Raw genomic sequence first — 19,772 nt, forward strand, 5'->3', positions numbered from 1 at the left:
CTTTAAAAAAGTGCAACATTTTCAAGCTGACAGTTCCGAGCTCTAAGGGCATGACATGGTGAAGGTATTTAAAACTGTATTAAACTTTTCTCTTTAAGGAACTACATTATTCGTTCGCAGACCCTTGATTCAGCAGCATTGAATTCTTTGATATTAGAATGGAATATCACCATAAGTGCTTGCAAATGTAACAAGTAAGCTTCGCTTTAACTTATTTCCAAAAACCGAATTTAAATTTTAGGTAGTTTAGATTGGGTCAAAAAATATGATTTTAATGCCACAAACATTTCTAGCACTATTTCAACAGCAGGGGAAAGTGAGAGTCACCTTACACTTTACCTCATATTAGTTTCTTCCAACCTTTAAAAGCTGGATATTTTCTTGCAAGATCATTGATGAATTTACACATTCGCTTAGTTATTTCATAAGTAAATATGACTTAATAATGAAAATTCTCACTGCGCGTTTCTGTATCGTGTATGTATGACTCCAAAATGAACTGGCCGACCTGTGTGGCGGAGTGGTTAGCACACCATGCCACAATCCCAGAGGTCCCGGGTTCGAATCCCAGCCTCGCTTCATCAAAATCATATCATCGCTCATCCTCATCTTCGCGATTAGCCAAAAGTGGCAGAAAAATGAATTAAAATAAACCATATCAGTAAATCAAAAAGGAACTGCTCAAATTACATGTGTTTCACAGGTCTCGGATTGCTAAGCAACGAGTTAGAATAATACATACTAATGACTAAGGGTGTGCGGGAGAGATCTTTTTTGGTCAGGATGGGGAATTTTTTTAAATCCCGACATTCGGGTGGGTAAAATCCTCAATTTCCCAACCAAGCTGGGAAATTTTCAGGAACGGGAAATTATTAAAAAAAAATTCCCGATGCTGTGGAAATCGCGAATTTTACGTCATTTCCTTTTCCATTTCTGAGAAGTGTCAAGACACTTACAATTGCAGAAAACATCAAGAATTAACCAATATTTTAAAACGGCCATTTGGAAGTTCTGAACTGCTCGGGATCCCGAAAAGTCTAGAAATAATTTTCTGAAGTCGGGATCGAGACGGGAATTTTTTTTTACCGACTTTTCTGGATCCCGCACACCCCTACTAATGACTCAGTCGGGAAAGTGATCATGTTCAGTTCCCAGATTGCTTGGTGGGCAATGCTCTAATATTTAACGCGCCCTAAGTGAATGAATATCATTATGTGTGGAAGCATTCTCTATGCAGAACATTTGCTACAGTCGATGCTATACTCCAAGAAAGGAGGACACGCCCAGATAAAAGAGGACGGTTTTTCCCGGACATGTCCTACATTTTAGCCTTATGTCCGGCGTCCGGGAGGAATTTGGAAAATATCATAAATGTCCTACATTTTGAGCGTTACATAATATTAATTAGGAAAAAACGTAACAGAAAAAAATCATGCAAGTTACAAGTCTATGGACTGTGCTTCGAAACTCAAGTGAAATTTATTTTGATTCAGTCATTGCCCAAAAAGGAAAAAAGTTTGTCCTGCTATTAAACAAACGGGAAAACGGAAGCAATTAAGGAACAAAGATTTGGGACCACTTGCCTTAGGGTTTATACTGATGGAACAAGGTGTTGCCCCTTCTTACTCAGTATTCATTATTCAATATAATTTGATTGTAAAGCAGGGGTATAGAGAAAGTTATTCAGGGGTCAATATGTCAATAAAAAGGCAATAAATTATTCTTGTGGTCAAGAGTTTTTGCTATCATAATGACTGATTGGTTGATTTAGTTTATTTTACTTCACTTTTTTCTGTCCCTTTGGCTAATCGCGAAGATGAGGATGAATGATGGTAAGATAAGATGGATGAAGGGACACTCTCAAACATATAGGGACAACCGACACAAGCCCCACATAAGAGTATACTGGCTGTGAGTCCAGACGCCAAAGCCTCGCTTGTCTGCCAAACACAGTTCAGGATGCATTCATTAATACGAGAAAGTAGATCTAATTCTCTTCTTAAATTCAGCTTCAATTGTCATCTTAACTGGCCCTGGTAGGGATTTTCGTTAAATAAATATTTATTTCCTTAATTACTAATTTCCAACTTTACCTAAGTAGGGGTCGAATAAATAAACGTTAAGAAAAAAAAAGTCTAGAAAGTCCAGAAAAATCAAGAATTCTGGATGTGTATTTTGGTAGACACCCTGTTATCGAACTAAAAGCTACCCAAGATGAAACTTCTGGAACCATTTTAAATTACGCTAATTGCTGAATATTTGTTTGCCATTACAGGTCATAATTCAAATATTGAGAGAGTATTTTCATTACCATCTGCACAACAGACTCACGAGAGAAATTATTTTTTCATGAAGTCTGTAAAATGTTTGGTACTGGTCCCTATAATTACAAAAAGTTTGACTGTCCACTCTAACATAAATATAGTTTGACTAAACCTGAAATTTTGATAAAAATTGTCTCCTCTGAGAAGTACCACTTAAATCATGTAGTAAGAAATGCATAGATTAGTATGCTTGCAAGTTTCGAAATTTTGTATTTAAAAATTCATTAAGAATTCATTTTCTTTAAACTAAAAAGTGTCTTTTTCAACTATTTTCTAACGTGTTCTATAAAAATATGTATTATTTATTGAGAATGTTCTGTATCCTACATTTTGGACAGCATGTCGTACATTTCCCGTACAGCGATCTGGTAACCCTATTTATTGGGCATCCAATTCATTCCAATTGAAATTTAAATTGGAACCAATAGATATTTCCAGCTGGCGGACAACACAACTTCGATTTTGTTTAATTATTTTTGTTATTTAACATCGCATTTCTGCCATTTTTGGCTAATCGCTAAAGAGTGATTAACGGGCACTCGCAAAGAACACCCATGCCCTGGCCGAGTTTTGAACCCGGGACTTCTGGCGTCGTAGCGCTGTGCTAACCACTCCGCTACGGAGGTCGGCGAGAAAAGGCTCACAGAGGATTATACTGGCTGAGTCCAGACGCCAGAGCCTCGTTACTCTGCAAAATGCAGTGGGAGAACAGTTGACATTTGGGTGCCATAAGAAAAGGGCAACCCCTTACACCAGAAGAAAAATTTAGGTAGTGCTTTATAGTCATAAAAATAAAACCAATGAAAAAATAAAATTTGATTGCGCGAGTTTTTATGTGCCATGTCCACTTTCCATATTCTAGTTCATTTCAGACGTTCATTCATTACATTAGCGAGAAAGGGGTGGTGTAAAGGCACTTTCACCTTTAAAACAGGCTATTTTCCTCCCGTTCCCTCCTCCTCCGAAAAGAGAGGGAAGGAAAGAGCTGCTTGTGCTCCATCGTGACCTTGAACTAACCTTGGTTAAGCACGTAGAGGTCAAATTTACCTCCGAACACGGTATTATGTTCATCAGCGGTGGAAAACTTAGTTTCTTATGATTTCCTCTTGCTTCACGCAGCGCCAAGGTTTACGACGTAATGTTCCACGGTTTTTTGTCATTAATCTCGGTCTAGATATCGCCGACATGCCGGCTTCAGAGCAGTATCGATTTACAACGCCGGCTCCCCTGGAACTTTCTACAACCTGCCTGCCCACTTCTATAAATCGCCCCGTCTGATTTCAGTCGCATTGTGTTCAGCCAGCTCTCTCAGCTCCTGCAAATGCTCGCTTGCGAGGTCATAAATGCATAGTCTATTTTCATGCGATTCAAGGTCTTTGTTTCTTTTAAAAATAAAAATATTACCTAATGCAACCCAATAATATCTTTTCATCGGTGTTTTAATGCTCGCAGGCAACAGAAAAAAAGAGCAATAAATATCAGTGCTGCCAGAACCCATTGCAAATTATCACAAATTCATGAAGCTTATCGATCTTCTCGCGCATTGTTTGTGCATATTATTTCTACCGCAGTTGGATACTTAAGTACTATCGCGCAAATTGCCCATCACTTTTCTCTCGTGACACATCATAGAAATTAATGAAGTGAAAAATATACGCAAAATGTAGATAATAATATGACTTCTAAAATGTCTTACACAGTTGCGTATTTGGTGAGAGCTGGGGCATCATGGTTCATAATTTTAAACAGATTTAAGATGTGGAACAAACCAACTTTATCATCAAATTTATCTTCTTTTCAATTTTTACTTAAAATATAAATATATATGAATAAATGTCAATTATCCAAATTAATTATTTCACTATCTTTGCTACGATCAGCTCAGAATACATTCAGGTGTAATTTTCTTGAGCAGACAATTACTATCTTAATCATGGTCTTAATGCAGTGCCAATTTGAAGATCAACCCTGTGTTTCGTAATGTAAAATTAATAAATATTCTGCTATTACAGTCTAAAATCGAATTTGATTACAAGATTTGAGCACAAGAATATGCCCACGATTTAACAGTACGGTCGCAGTTCATTATATTGTAATTCATTGAAGAGTTTACACTGTAACTTCAGTGCCGCTACAGGATACTGCTTCCATACAGACATTTCGTTAAGTAGAAGAAGCACATTTTACTTGGCCTGAATCTCCAGTTCCATAGAGAATTGTAAGACACAAAGCGTATCAGATGTTTGTTTTTCTTTCTGGCACGAACTCCCACGAAAAATGACCCTGAGTATCTAATGTTATAAGCTGACGTGCTATGTTCACCTACAGAATGATGTGCGTTTGTGTTTCAGCGTTCACAGAGCAGGAATACTGTTGTTGCACGTTTATCTACGTAAATGAGACAGGGGAAGATATGCACCTCAAGTTTAACTTACACTAATTGCTGGACAATCTCTTGAAAGAAAAATAGAATGCGTTAGCTATTATTTCATGCGTGCAACCCGATATCCAAAGTAACATCTCTTTACCATAACATTCCACTCCCCACTGTCATCTAAAGCATAAAACATTCGAACTTTTAGTTTTTTTTTAGAGGACTGGGCATCGTATGGAAAGTACATAAATTCTCCATTATAACTAGTGTTAGAATTCAGTGGGGGAAGTCAACGAATTCTTCTTTATATGTTCATTCCAAACCGGTGGAAACCACAACTGTTGGAATGGATACTCACAATTTTGACAAACAGCCAATAGTAGCGCGTTTCTTACATGAACACGAGGTAAGTTAAGCTATGAGACACGTGAGTTTCATCACCTTCCATTCTAAATCATTATAGGCCTATATGGTGTTGGAAAGTTACGAACAGCATCAAACCTACCACCCATAGTAAATACCATCACATCTAGAACGCCTAACAGAAATTATTCGTTTGGAAAGCTACTTCTTATGTAACTGAGCTACAGTTACACTTACCTAGCCAAGCAAGTAACTAAGTTACAACTGAAAACGTGCAAAATGGCCGACGCACCTAACAATTTTAAATTAATCAATCAAAATTTAACAGTTACTTTAGATAACATGTTCCATGCGTGAATTGTAAGGGGCTGTTTTATTTTACTGATACAATGAGAAATTTTAACATCAATTTTCATTATATTTCAGATAACCTAATAGATTTTATACATAAAAATATATAGGTAATAAAATTCAAAGTAAACTCTGTTGCTTGAAAATGATTCACATTTTATTTCTATGGTAAACCCTGATTTTGCTATATATTGTTGAGCCAAGAAGATGCGACATATCTGGGTAGTTTAAAATAAAGCCCCTGGGGACACACGCAGTGGCGAATTTGCTGTAAACTTTTTTTCCCACAATTTCAAGAGAGTATTTGGTTCAAGATTTTGTAAAAATCAGGATGAAGAAAATTTCTTTCGAAAAGAAAAATGTGAAGAAAAGTCTTTCCATGAAAAGTAACTAGTTACAATTATTGTTACTCGGAAAAGTAACAAGTAACACTTAAAATTATTAACAGAATAAAGCCTAACTTAACAACAACGGATTAATTCTTTTAAAATATCCAGCGATCAGGATTCAAAAGTACGAAAGAAAGTTATTGAAGCAGGAAAATACAACCATCAAACCGCCGCGCCCAGCAAGAAACACGCCCTTATTGGCTGATTCCATTAGTCAGGCCCACAGTTGCGATGTCCACTAGGTTTTGTAGGCTTGAACCCATGAAAACTTGTCTTGCATAAGAATTCACCCAGAATTTTTTCACCCTCGTTTACCAAATGGATCTGAGTGTGGCACGGTAGACTTTGCAACAATCAAATGTTTACCCCACGGGAATTCCCTCGTAGCACTTAATGTTGATTACCCGCGCCACACTAACAGGTCTGGGGCTCACGATGATGGACATTTCGTTGCGTGCTGCAGCAAGGCGGGGCTCACCTGGGCACGAAACCAGCTCTTCCAGTCGTCCCGGCACTCGCTGCAACCGGTAATTTAAATAACGAGCCGGAGAGACGTGTCGAGATGCAAAAACAGATCCCAGTGCGTTTCTACTTACAACTGGAATTGCAATGTTATGATTACGAATTTTTATTCTTTATTTTACTCAGCTTTTATGCTTCCCCAGGCTACCTTCCAGGCCGAGGATTAAATGGGGCTGTTCAGGCGAAGTCAATTGCAGATGGCAGCACGATAGTTTTTGACAGGCATCTGTTCTCCCATTTAAGAACATGGGGAATTCAATGCTGCATGTGGAGTTGCTACATAAAATCACACATATAATTTGATTTTAATTTATCATGATAAATTGCATCGGAGCATGCCAGGTGCTTTGAAACAATATAAAAAGATGATCGGCAGCAGGGAAGACATCAGAATTAAAAAAAGTTATTAATTCCTTAGTATTGACTTACGGAACTTGCAATTTTCTCAAGTGCTTTATTGTTGTGAGCATAGGCGTGTGCAGCCCCTCTGATTAGGGAGGGCAAAAGCCTTGATGAAAGTTCAGTCGGGGGGGGGGGGGAGCCCTCTGTGACCCCTTCAGGTGCTCTTGGCAGTCTGGAAAAATTAATGAAAGAAATACGTGAAAACTGATTCCATCTTGAGTATCCTTTTGTCCTACTACTCTTAGATTCTGTTAGTCTTACTTTCTTTTGCTTGAAGTTTGACTCCATTGTCCCCCTTAGAATTGATTTCCGTCCAAAGAAAATGGGCAATTCCCCCTGCCCCCCTGTGCTTGCGCCCTTCCCCTCAAGTTGCTTTGACCTTTCACCGGTTTGAAAATACTTCGTTTTCGTTAAGAGTATAATATCGTTTAATAACGGCGATAAGATTCCTCGGCAATAATGTAATAATGTATAGGGGCATGGACGTCGGGAAGGGGGGAGGGGGGCAAGGATGGCCACACCTCCCCCTTAGAAAACGAATGTGAACGTAAAAGTATATATTTCACACGTATAGTCCTAATTTGATTTCAGTCATAGTAATTTGCATTAATTATTATAATGGGGATGCAGGAATGCTGGTGTTTTTTGAGGGGGCAACACTATTATCGGGGTAACATGCCCCATGGAAAAATACCTTGCTTGTCCCTCTGTAGGAAATAAATCTGCGGACGTCCATGATTATGGGGGGCAAATACCCCACTTGCCCCCTCCTCCCCCCCGTGCGCACGCCTATGGTTGAGAGTTAAACAATGATTCATAGTAGTTCAGTACCAAGAACATATAAATTAAAATGAGACAATATATGTTGTACGAATAATGACCATGCTAATCAAGTTACTTAGCCCAACCTAATGTAATTAAGATATATTTGGCTCTTCGAAGGGCCATACAACTTATCTGCGATTGTTCGTAACCAAGCAGGTCATGAGTAAACGGCGGACCTTAGGGCCGCCGTTAGGGAACGCGAGACCCTGCGCGAACTATATCCGCGAGGCCTTTGTGTTATGTAATGCTGAAATATCTATAACATCAGTTTATCGTAAAATTCTTCTCTAACACCAACCTGCTTATTAGAACGGTGTAATTATTACCTATTATTAAGCACGCGTTCGCAGGATCGCCGTTTAGCACAAATAAAATGTAAAATTTGACAACCAACTTTTCTTAACAATTTTTGCTGATTGAGACCTTGTTTTAGTGACACAAGCCCTAGAAAAAAATTATATTTTATCATGTGTCCCCAGCCAACTGTAAATTTACCCTTGTTTTTATATGTATTTTTTCTGCCAGAAAACGCACTAAATACGGAAAGGGGATCATGGCAGCCAAAGTCGGCCCTAGGGGGTGGCAACTCCGGCACTCACCCGAGGCTCCGCATTCCAGGGGACACCGCGCTAGATAAAAATAATTGTTTCCGAGAGTTTTTTTTTACGAGTTAATAAGGATGCTCGTGCTTCCAATTAAGTAACTAATCTGATATAGCCTGCATTCGTGTCTTATTTTGACATACTTAATCATATCCAAAATTACTGAAATCATAACAAAGTAGCTACTATATAAAGATAGGATTCCAAATATTTGTATCAAAAATACTTAACATATATTATTTCTTTACTTATAGAATTGAATATGATATGAAAATATTATTTTATGGAAACAATGCAAATTCACTACAGTGTCAAAAATTCAATGAAAATTAAAGAAAACAATGTTATTGGATATTATTAAATATATTGCTACTTTTTTAGTTAAAGTAACAATATGATATTGAACATTCCCGGTTTTGCAATTAAATATGTACTAGGGGTACATGAGATCGAGTGATCGATTTGTTGTTTTAAGTTTACTTTATGCCCAGATAGGCTAATCGGTACTGATCCTACAGTTTAAAGTGGGATCCGAACCACTGTGCCATGTGCCTCCACCTGGTATCAAACCCGGGACCCTTGATAAGGCAACGACGTATACATCAGAATGAAAACGAAATGAAAATATAATAGTTTTTACATTATGATTTTGTAGGACACCTGTACTTCACACTAAGGAAAAAATAGTAAAAAAAGAAAAATATTATTCGTCCCGCGAATATGTTATGCCCCAGGCCCCGTAATGCAAAATCATGCTCTGCCAAATACTTATTGACATACAGTGTTCGTTTCAAGACCTCACGCTAGTGCTGCTTTTCCTGTCAAATCGACAGTCCCTGTTGCTCATCAACAGTTATGTTTTTCTGCAGTCCATTCACATTCGGTCCATTATTTAAGGTATTGAATTTGACTTTCTGATATTGCATGGTTTTGTAGTAGATAGCTCAAATGCCTCCAATCATCGCAGCCTTCATTTACCAGCATGCCCCCACCCTTCTTCCCAAACAGCTTACAACAAAAACAGAAAATCTTATCTTTCCTCTTCGAGTACGAACAGTGGCGTGCCCAGGATTTTCGAAAGGGAGGGGTTATGTATACTTTTTCTTGGTAGTCAGGCCCACATTTTGTCATATTTTCCTATCTTTGACATTCTTTTTTAGGAATACTGGGCAAAAGGGGGGGTTATAACCCCCATAACCCCCCCCCTTGGGCACGCCACTGAGTACGAACCACCTTCTGTCGACCGTTTCCCCATTTTGCATAATACGCTTATAATCACATGGCGGCTAAACATTTCAGCCTGGCGACTGTGATCTTATGCTGTAATATGTACGAAATTTTGATGATTCTACGTTCAAATTGCAGTACAGCGCAAGTTAGCAGATCATTTTTTTTATCAACGTTGTGAACATTCCAGAGAGTCAGTAATAGGCCTAATTTCTTACTCTTTGTCCCCCAACACCCCATTTCCTGTTTTCTCGAATGATTTAGCGATGTTTTGAATACAGTCATGCTCAGCTTCTTATACAGAGTGTTTCAAAAGTTTCACAACCCAAACTTTGAAAATGTATATCATGAAAACCGTAAGAGATATTTACACCGGGTTTTCTGCATTATATAGTCTCATCCATTGAGATATTTTTCATTTCTTAAAATTATCAGTTTTCTCCATAAAGAAAGTTTAGATAAATTAATAACTGGCGGAAGGCAGCGTTAAAAATTTTCCAGAAATGCACTTTTGAAAGAAAAATACGTAAGAAATTATCGAAGGGTCATAATTAGATATCTGATGACTGATGCCATGTCAATCTGTCATTCGCGACCAATATTGGTCATGTGCAACATTTGATGGATTTTTTATTGGCGAATTTATGGGTTGAGTGAAAAAGTGTCATTTTTGGGACATATATGGCAATGCTAGCAGGTCGAAATATTTGATTCAATTAGTTTATTTTACTTCGCGTTTTGTGCCTCTTGGCTAATTTTCGATGATGGGGATGAGTGATGAAATTGATGAATGGACATTCACAAACAACCATGCCCGAGCGGGATTCGAACCCGGGACCTCTGGCGTCGCAGCGCGATGTGCTAACCACTCAGCCACAGGGTCCGGCAGGTCGAAATATTGTCAACAGACGCACGCCACATGTGCCTAAGTATTGGCTATACATTTACGTGAAAAATCATAAACCCAGATTTTGTGGCGAAATTTGGCTCTGGAGAGAATCCTAGTCTGCCTCTGTTTACACTGAATTCTCTTCGTTCACTTTCGACGCTACTATGCCTGTTCTTTTAATTGTTTGAGCATGGCGTATTCTTTGGAGCAGCGCGTGTGCATTGCTGAAGAGTATTTTACTACTCATTCTTACACTCATGTGCAAGAGGTTTTCCAAAAAAAATGCCCTGCTTCTGCTGTACCTCACAAAGCAACTGTTTTACGACTAGTCAAACACCAACAAATGATCCCACAAATTGTTAAGAGTTTGTATTATTATTGAAGATTACGCACACACAGAAGATGTACTACGTAGAAATTTTCAGCGAAAATTGCAGGCTCGACCAGAACTCGAAACTGTGTCTCTGGCATACCGTACGATATCTCTAACCACTGAGCCGGCCTGGCCTCTCCTGATTTCTCGCTGTCGCTGTTTTACCTGTGTGGAATCGTCTCTGCCAGTGCTACCGCAACGGGATCTGTTGCCCTTGAAACACAGTAGACTTCGACATTGCCTGGTTCCTCCCAGCGTAGAGATGTTAATGCATTTTTCGCACGCACGCAATGGCACGCTATATCAGAGACCCGTGTTCGAGTCCTGGTCGAACCTGCATTTTTCGCTGAAAATTTCTACGTTGGTATATATTGTTGAAAATCAATTCTCAGATGTTTTCAGCAAATTAACGATATTCTTTTAAAATAATGTAATTGCTTTTATTTGGATACATGCTAACATAAATTTATTAACCCAGTGATAGCGTACATGGTTAGTTTAGTGCAGAAAACCTGGTGTAAATACCTCTTACGGTTTTCATGATATGTATTTTAAAAGTTTGGGTTGTGTGACTTTTGAAACACTGTAGTATGCACAATTGCTAGTAGGTACTTTCCTGGCGCCTGCCTAGCTTTGAAGAAAATTTTTCGAGCACTACTTATAATGTCACCTGGCTCAGACGATGAACATGAAACATACTCCTCCTCGCAATTAGTTCCTACATTTGGCACCTGGTTCACAGACGAGCTACATTTAAGGTCACCGCCGCCACTGGTGTACATACGACTTAAACTATATCGCGAACACACTCCGTAACACCACCATCATCACCATTAACACTAACACAAACACACAAACACTTGACGTGAAGTGTATCTACATTATTTCCTGATTTATCGTGGTGAAATTTGAAATGGAAACTGTATTTACAGGCAGCAAGACTTTTTCGAAGGCACCCTTCTGACTTCTTAAAAACGCGTCTTTTTTTTCTCTCTTTTTAATCCAGATTCAAATTTACGAAATTTGTCCCGTTCGCTAGACATTCATATAATCTCGATTCTACACACCCGCACGCACTACTGTGTCAAACAAGAATGACTTGAAATTTGTTGACACTTCGGCATGGTGGTAAAATCGGGCTAAATCTGGAAAAGTTCCTTCTTTGGGAGAGTTTGAGAAGCAATTAAAAAAAAATACATCTCCAGATCTTTACTTCTATTTCATCTGCGAGGGCAATATGTCGACCCAAGGTCCTTTGACCTGCACACCGCCTGCCTTGAAAGGCCCGTTTCTGAAGCCCCTTGGAAACGGATGGAGTTGCTCGACGTCAGAGGGAGGAAGGCCGCGGAAGAGAAGACAATACACCCCTGATTAGAAAGTGAAATAATCTTGTGTAATTTTTGTTGTTGTATTCGTGTGTTCCTTATGATTTATTTTTGTAGGATTCTCATTTCATATCTAAGTTTGAGACACAAATACTGTCGTCCATTACAGTAAAACGCAATATTTAAAAAAAAACCTGATATTATGTTACATGTTTCCTTCCGACGAGAATGTGAGAAATTATTGAGAAGACAAATTTGACGTGGCAAATTCTAGATTTGCCGTTCATTTATTTACGAGACTGCTATACAAGCCCCATTTACAATCTGAAGTGCTTGGACTAAAAATTGACGCCATTTCTGTGTTGCGAATTGCTTGCCTAAAAAAAATCGTGAAATTACTATACATGCAGAAAAGCTCAAATGAGAACACATTGAAAATAAATTCTTGCAAACTGAGTTTTGCTTAAATGCTGCAGCCACATTCAGTGCATAAAAGTGACAGGCAAATGAGTGTTTGTGCCAGCAATGGGACTATGTTTATGCCAACTTTTCTTATTAGACGTCAACTTTTCTGTCTCTTTAGTTAAATCGTAACAATGAGCATGAAAATTGAAGAAGGGACACTCGCAAAGGAACATCCAAGCCCACGTCACGATTCGAGCGAGTGCATTTTTTTTAGAATTAGATATTTGAATAGTAAAAATGGGATGATAGGAGTGAAGCAAAAGAACTGAACTTATCTATAATTTCAAAATTCTTCACAGTAATGCTGTGGCGCAAGAGCTGTCTTAGGGGCACAACCTGCAAATCAACTTTTCTTTGGGTGACCCGTGCTGAGCGCATCGAATCCCATTCCATCCCACTGCTTCTTTTGAAGTAGCTCCTTAATTGTCCTCACGATGCTGGATTAACACAGACATTTTGAGAGTTCGTACTGGGAATCAAACCTGAGCGGGACCACTTGCACCAAGCTCTAGAGCCCTAACAGTAGACTTCGCGGGAGCCCTCTTCACAGTAATAGGTACGTTTAAATTAATTTCTTTAATACAAAATAACTTTCTTCTAATTTTGCTCGTGGCTGCGAGCGCCGGGTCTGCACATACCACCTATCTTCAAGAAGGAACGAAATGTCTGACGGTGTTCTCAGAGCATCTGGTCCGGCCGGGTTCGCTCGGAACGCCTGGCGCCATATTGGAAAGTACGATAGTCTAAGGCAACTGTCTCTCACGAGACGGTTGTCTAAGGAACATGACAGAACGAGCACCAGACATCACTGCAAAGCGGAACGATCTCAACTCTCTTCACCAGGCTCGTGGGATGTAAGCAGTGGATTTATCTTCGACGAGCATCGCAAGGGCTGGATGGCAGTCGGGCGAGATCAAGGACGGACCAGGGACACCCAGGATGCGAGACCTAAGAAGACGACGCACCGAGACAACGAGCCGCCTAGCCAGACTAGGCAGATAGGAGGGGCGTGCAGGTGGATACCTTGCGGTGTTATACCAAGCCTGCACGGGGTGCGTTGGTGGTCCTTAGAAGGACCGCGGGGAGGAAGATTGTCTACGGTCGGTCCTTCTGGGGGCCTGGGGGGAAGCCAAGGCCTAACTGAGGAGCTCCCCAGTTCCTGAAAAGGACCCCGACCGAGGAAGTCCTTGTCCAAGCTATAACCTGACTCAGAAGCACCCCGGGTGATGGGGGGGGGGGCACAAGTCTGAGGAACCTACTGGAGTTGGGTCCCAGTGCTACTCCGCTATCTCCCCGAAAACCCACCACCCCAGAAAGTTACACTGTAGGCAGCCCTTGAGGTCGCATCCCGCCCCGCCCCGCTGAAGAGTCTGGGAAAGCTATGCTATGGGCGGCTATGGACTGAATCAACAGGGGAAGTTGAATGGAACACCATGCGACAACCGGGCTGGCATAAGTCGTGAGCAATGGAAGGCCGGGGGGTACTCCAAGTGTAATAAAGCAACCAGCCCGTTGCTATCCCCTTTGCGGACCACCCAGTCTCTCCTGCTGCCAACGGGGTACGAATACGCACACAGACTTGACTCTGACTTCTCTTACTCCGACGTCTATCTCAAACACGTACACCTACCCCAACTAATTATACCTACCAAACCCAATGATAATACCTTCTGTTCTTTTACAGATGAGTCTACGAGCATGTAGAAAACTCTCCCCACTAACACGCCCAAATTAGATTGCAGAAATTAGAATCTCTTCATAGGATACCTCAAATACCAAAAACTTACCTCAACCCATCCTGACCAGAGGAAACCCGCAGTGGTTAACAATCTGGTACCAACAACCACCACCTAAACCAAAAGGGAACCATCCATCCATAAAACCACCGTCAATGTAGTGTCCAGGTTTTCCCCCCTTCTTAGTTTTTTTTACTGGAATAAATAATCTAAAAGTATACCCCGCACATTGGAGGTTTTTACTGCCAATTTATGCATGCGGAAGGTTTTTTCCTCTGTCACGCAAAACTCTATCTTTCCTCTCTTCTACCTTTGCCTTTTAATTTTACTACCGCTAAGTGCCGCAAAGGCAGACACCGTTTGAACTACACATACTATGTGTGCTTTATAGGCATTCCCTAACAAGCATGCTATGGAGGGCTCCGAAGGGGAAGGGTACTCATACGCACTGAGAACCCCAAATCTTAGGGGGACGCTTACAAGACGAGGCGTTGCCGCAAACCTGTGCTGGGCCCCACTCATCCCGGCGGGCTCCTTGGGGGCAAGGATTACTTAACCTTTCTGATTCTGATTCATCTAACCACCATTCGTCATCGTCATCACGATCAGACCTATTTGCTTACTTGATTTAGAGGTTTTTGATGACTACAAATCTGCACCCCTACTCATAGTTCTCGAAAACTATAGCGTTACGTGCTTTGCACTAATTGAGTATCAGACATTCTGTGGACGGTTTCCTCTTGCAGTTAGACACACCCAGCTGCGGTTGTAAACACGAGCTGTAGTAAAGAGCCCACGTTAAAAGCGCGTTTGAACATAAACACAGATAACATCGACTGCGTTCCCTACCTCGATATCGAGTGCATCAAGAAACAACTGGGGTTAATGGGACAGGCGCACAAGTAGCCTGACACGACAAATTTCATGGAAGGACCTTCCGATGGTGGGCACTGATGCCGACTCTTGTTTTAGTCATTTCGCGGAGCGGCACACCCTCAAATTTGTTGTCTCTCAGTTTCCAGATAAATAACCATTTTATGATGCCTGTCCTGGATCGAACATTAGGCAGGACATCAGGGAAAGTTTTAGTCACAAATGGGTCGTTGTTCCTTGTCGGCGAATTTGCACTGGTGGTGACAAGGACAGTTGTCCGTTACCAGAAATACAACTTTGTTATGAAGCAATTTTTCTTTTCACAACAATTACGTTTTTCTTCCTTCTATTCGAGTGCAATCGCGCTTGCACAAAAAATGAGCAAATAACGGACTTGGAAGCGCGAGGCCCTGTGCGGTGGCACTGGCGGACCCCACACCACCCATTCCGTGAGTTTGACAGCTGATGAAAATGTGGCCATCCAAACATATAGCGACCAGTGGCGACGCTAAAGGATGGTCAGAGTGAGCCATGCCCCCCACCCAGGAAAAAAAATGACCTCCAACATCATCCTAAAACATTCAGTATTCAATTTGAAATTTCTGAGAATTTTTGTCTAGACCCCTCCCCTTGTGCCATCCCCTCAATCTTTTCTGGCGTCGCTACTGACATCGACAAAGTCCGCCACTGCGGTGGCGTAAGCGAAAGAGCTCAATGTTTATTCATTCCCTCCCGCATATGATAAGAGAGCAGCAAGTACATTGATTCTAAGAAATATGACTGGTTTATTGCTTAACGTACACGCTCATCTACCGTGGTATCGTTTCTGCATCATGAAAAAACTCCTATAAAATTTGAGTAATACTGGACGATAGTAAAAGGTGCTAAGCACTTTGAATTGATCATGTGAACACATCGAAATGAGCTTAACGAATGCCCGTTAATTCATTTTTACGATATCAGATGGCAGATTGTCTACATGTACTGGCATCTAGTAATGAATGCAGGCAACTCATCTTGAATGTCTAACAGGCTTTTTAAAATGTCTTATCTGCTGTTGACCTTATTTCTATTAAATATTGCTTCCAATTACTCATTGCTCTCAATCCGTGAACACAAAACCTACCATTCGCATCCAAGAACATGAACCAATTTTAGAAAAATGTAAACAAACGATTGCCAGTGGAGATGGGGCTGCTGTTTTATTCAGTGATTAGCAATTTTCACGCTGTTGAAATTAAACTAGAAAAAAGGAATATCTACACTCTTCATTCGAATTTATCAATGAATCAATCTGCTTTTCTGCCACACTCCGCACTACTTGTTTTACATTACCTGCCCCCACCTTCAAGTAGACACAGAGGTTTTTCATCATTTTCGCCTGTGTCACCAGAATGTTGTGATGATCATGGGCGCCATCTCCCGCTATCATTGTCCCCTTATCTACTTGTCGCGGTTAATGCAAAAACATTAAATTAACCAGTCAACCGTGTTTGCCACAGATAAATCTGGCAGTGTGTTATCCAAGCAGTGGTTTATGCCCCTCATTCGGAAATGCCGCCCAGCGGAAGAGCCGCCAAGCAGCCCCACCCAGCGGAGGAGCCGCCAAGCAGCCCCACCCAGCGGAGGAGCCGCCAAGCAGCCCCACCCAGCGGAGGAGCCGCCAAGCAGCCCCACCCAGCGGAGGAGCCGCCAAGCAGCCCCACCCAGCGGAGGAGCCGCCAAGCAGCCCCACCCAGCGGAGGAGCCGCCAAGCAGCCCCACCCAGCGGAGGAGCCGCCAAGCAGCCCCACCCAGCGGAGGAGCCGCCAAGCCGCCCCACCCAGCGGAAGAGCCGCCAAGCCGCCCCACCCAGCGGAAGAGCCGCCAAGCCGCCCTTCGCAGAAAAAAGCCACTACACCCGCGCAGAAATTCAGTAAGGACATCCAATCTCTGAACACATTTTCTCACCAACTAACTCTAGCCTTTTTAAACCCGAAGGTTCATGGCTGCAGCAACACAGGCCTTCCATCTTTCCCTATCTTGAGCAAGTTCTATATACTCTTTTCCATCCCTACCGATTTCCCTTAGGTCCATCTCAACGTTGTCCCTCCATCTTCGTCTTGGCCTTCCTATAGGTCTCTTACCATCAGGTTTGAACACATTTTCTCACCTTAAAAAAAATGTCCTTGCACTTTTCAATTCGAAAATTCTGGATGAAAAAGAACCGTACACTTACCTTCCAAGATCCAGGAACCCATCCAGAATGTTGACCTCTCTGTCCTCAGTCCCAGCGCCCAACGCATTTTTCGTGTCCGGGTTTCCAGGGTGGATCGCTATCACAAGCAGGATGCCCATCACCGAGTTCAGGAGTGACGTAAGCAAGAAATAAACCAAGGTCCTCAGTGCGATTCGGCCGTTCATCCGTGCGTTCAAGCTCGCAGAACCTGTGACGAGAATGAAATGATTTTTTTTCATCGCATTAAAAACCTGTGTACACTCACCGGCAATACACATGGGACACCTAGATCATGAAATGCTCGCTTCTATGCAAGATGATGTGTGTGTTGCCTAACTCTACGGCGATACGTGGATTCTAATAGCTAATTTTCAATGGAAACTTCTACCACCGCAGTAAAGTTAGGCAACACACAAAACGCCTTGCGGGGAAGCGAGTATTTCAGGATCTAAGTGTCCCATTTTTATTGCCGGCGAGTGTACAAGCTTATGACCAAATGTTTAAAGATTACCTACAATTATACAGTACTTGTGGTATAATCTTTCTTTATCCGATTTATTTACGCTGCTTTTCTACCTCTTGGGATATTCGCGACGACGAGGATAATTCTGAACTGATGATTGGACTGCACAATCCAGGGTTTGAACCTAGAGCTTCCTAGTGCTAGTTACTCAGACCGGCCAATGTAGACTTAACAATAACACTATTAAGAAACAAATATAATCAATCCACACATTTTTCACAGAGAGGGAACCAGAGGGGCAACAGCTCCCTCGTGTGACCTGCTATACTGTAGTAAAAACTGTTTATGAGCTGACATTTTTGCATATACCCTGAAATTCAACAGATATATGCGAAAATCGATTTGAGAAAAGTAATTTTGCTAGGATTCATTAGTCAATGACAGGGTGGTGCAAAATCAATGAGGCAATTCAAATATAGGACAGATCTTTATCTTAGTTTTTTTTTTTCATCAATCTGTATAGTAGATATTTTACGACACTGGGAGGAACAAGCAGGGGGAGCGGAGGAGGAGGCCCACACATTGAAAACACTGTCGCCTTGCAATCAGAGTGTTCCGGATTCGATCCCTGGAGACTCAATTCACTTTGGAGCAGAAGGGAAGTCATCGTCTTCAAGAAGAGATTCTTAGTGCTGGGCAGCTTATGCTGACTGTACACAATGGTCAGCTCCTTCGGCTGACCGAATAGTTGCTTCATAGGATTGTGAAAGAGTCGCCAGGTAAGCCAAGCTGTGCAAGACTGGTGCGAATGTTGAACGAAAGGTCACGACATGGTTGCGTAGCCAGGTGGTGAAATTCTACGACATACGAATACAAAAAAAATGCACTAAGCAAGCAAAAACATGGATAGACGAGAAATTAATAAAGAAATATAGTAGAAACTTAACAGGCATAGTACATTAAGCAGGATTCGAACTCAGGATCTAGGACTTATCTAGATGCAGTGTGAGAATTAACATGGGCAGGGTGCGAAATCATTAAAAACTGGTGGGGAGAGAAAGTTCTTCATCTACAAACCCCTCCCCCACAAACATGTGTAAATTATACGATATACATATTTGTAATGTTATTAAAAGTACAAATATATTAGTCAATTAAAAATATATTATTATTATTAATTACATAAAGGAAATTAATTTGCTACTTTTATACATATCAGGTATTGTAGAGCAACTAATCAATTCATTTTCGAACTGGTTAAAGATGTTAATAAATTATGTGTTCGTTTTTGTTTAGTTTGTGCTTTATGTTAATATAAATCAATTAGATTTCATAGTTATTATTGTTTTGCATTCTTGTTTTACTTTTATTGTGCATATTGATGTAGATTTGTTAATGATCTCTTGTGAAAGAAAGCACTCAATACTCACAACCATACTAATTTGTGTGCGTTTTCGATATTATTCTTAGTAAAATATATTTGAAATTAAAAGTAATTGCTTATCTTTTGTTTGTTATAACAAGTCTCCCCCCGCGGAAATTTTTGCTGCGGGGATTTTTGAGGCCAAGATTGTTGGTGGGGGAAATCCGTGTCCCCCCAGGATTTCGAACCCTGAACAGGGGGGATGCCGGGGATTTCCCCTTCGCCAAAAATTTTATCCCCCGGCAAAAGAAAATTATTTTGATCCCTGCCAGAAAGGGTTTTATCCTTCTCAAAGAAAATACAACTAAAAGCATATAGTACTATATGCTTAACTATGAAAGGAACACAATTAAAAAATCAGTCTAGTCCATTACTGTTCCAGTTATCGAAGATTTCCCTGTCGAACAAGTGTGCAGCCTTGTGGATTAAAAAAGAACACCTTTCTGCAACGTAACTCACCAAGCTGAAACAACAGCTGTTTTCTACTTACGTTTTCATGGCATAGTGCTGATATTTTACATGTATGAAAGTGCTCACAAAAAAACTTGTAAGTAGGTTAGGTGGACATTAAGTTTGAACTTTTCGATGTTAGTAGTTCCATAACTCTTTTTGTGTAAGAATTTGGGTT

General features: G+C 40.9%; 1 protein-coding gene across 3 annotated transcripts in view; it reads right to left on the reverse strand.

The window, feature by feature from the left end:
- The window catches only part of Eaat2 (Excitatory amino acid transporter 2), a 151,107-nt gene that overhangs the window by 22,963 nt on the left and 108,372 nt on the right, over positions 1–19,772 (reverse strand). For all 3 annotated transcript variants that reach the window (XM_083125048.1, XM_083125049.1, XM_083125047.1), the window contains one exon: positions 17,259–17,466. In XM_083125048.1, the coding sequence (XP_082981174.1) occupies positions 17,259–17,466 (208 nt within the window). The remainder of the gene's footprint in view (positions 1–17,258; positions 17,467–19,772) is intronic.

Source organism: Lepisma saccharinum, chromosome 7, assembly GCF_977018435.1.
Source record: "Lepisma saccharinum chromosome 7, izLepSacc3.1, whole genome shotgun sequence".
NCBI lineage: Eukaryota > Metazoa > Arthropoda > Insecta > Zygentoma > Lepismatidae > Lepisma > Lepisma saccharinum.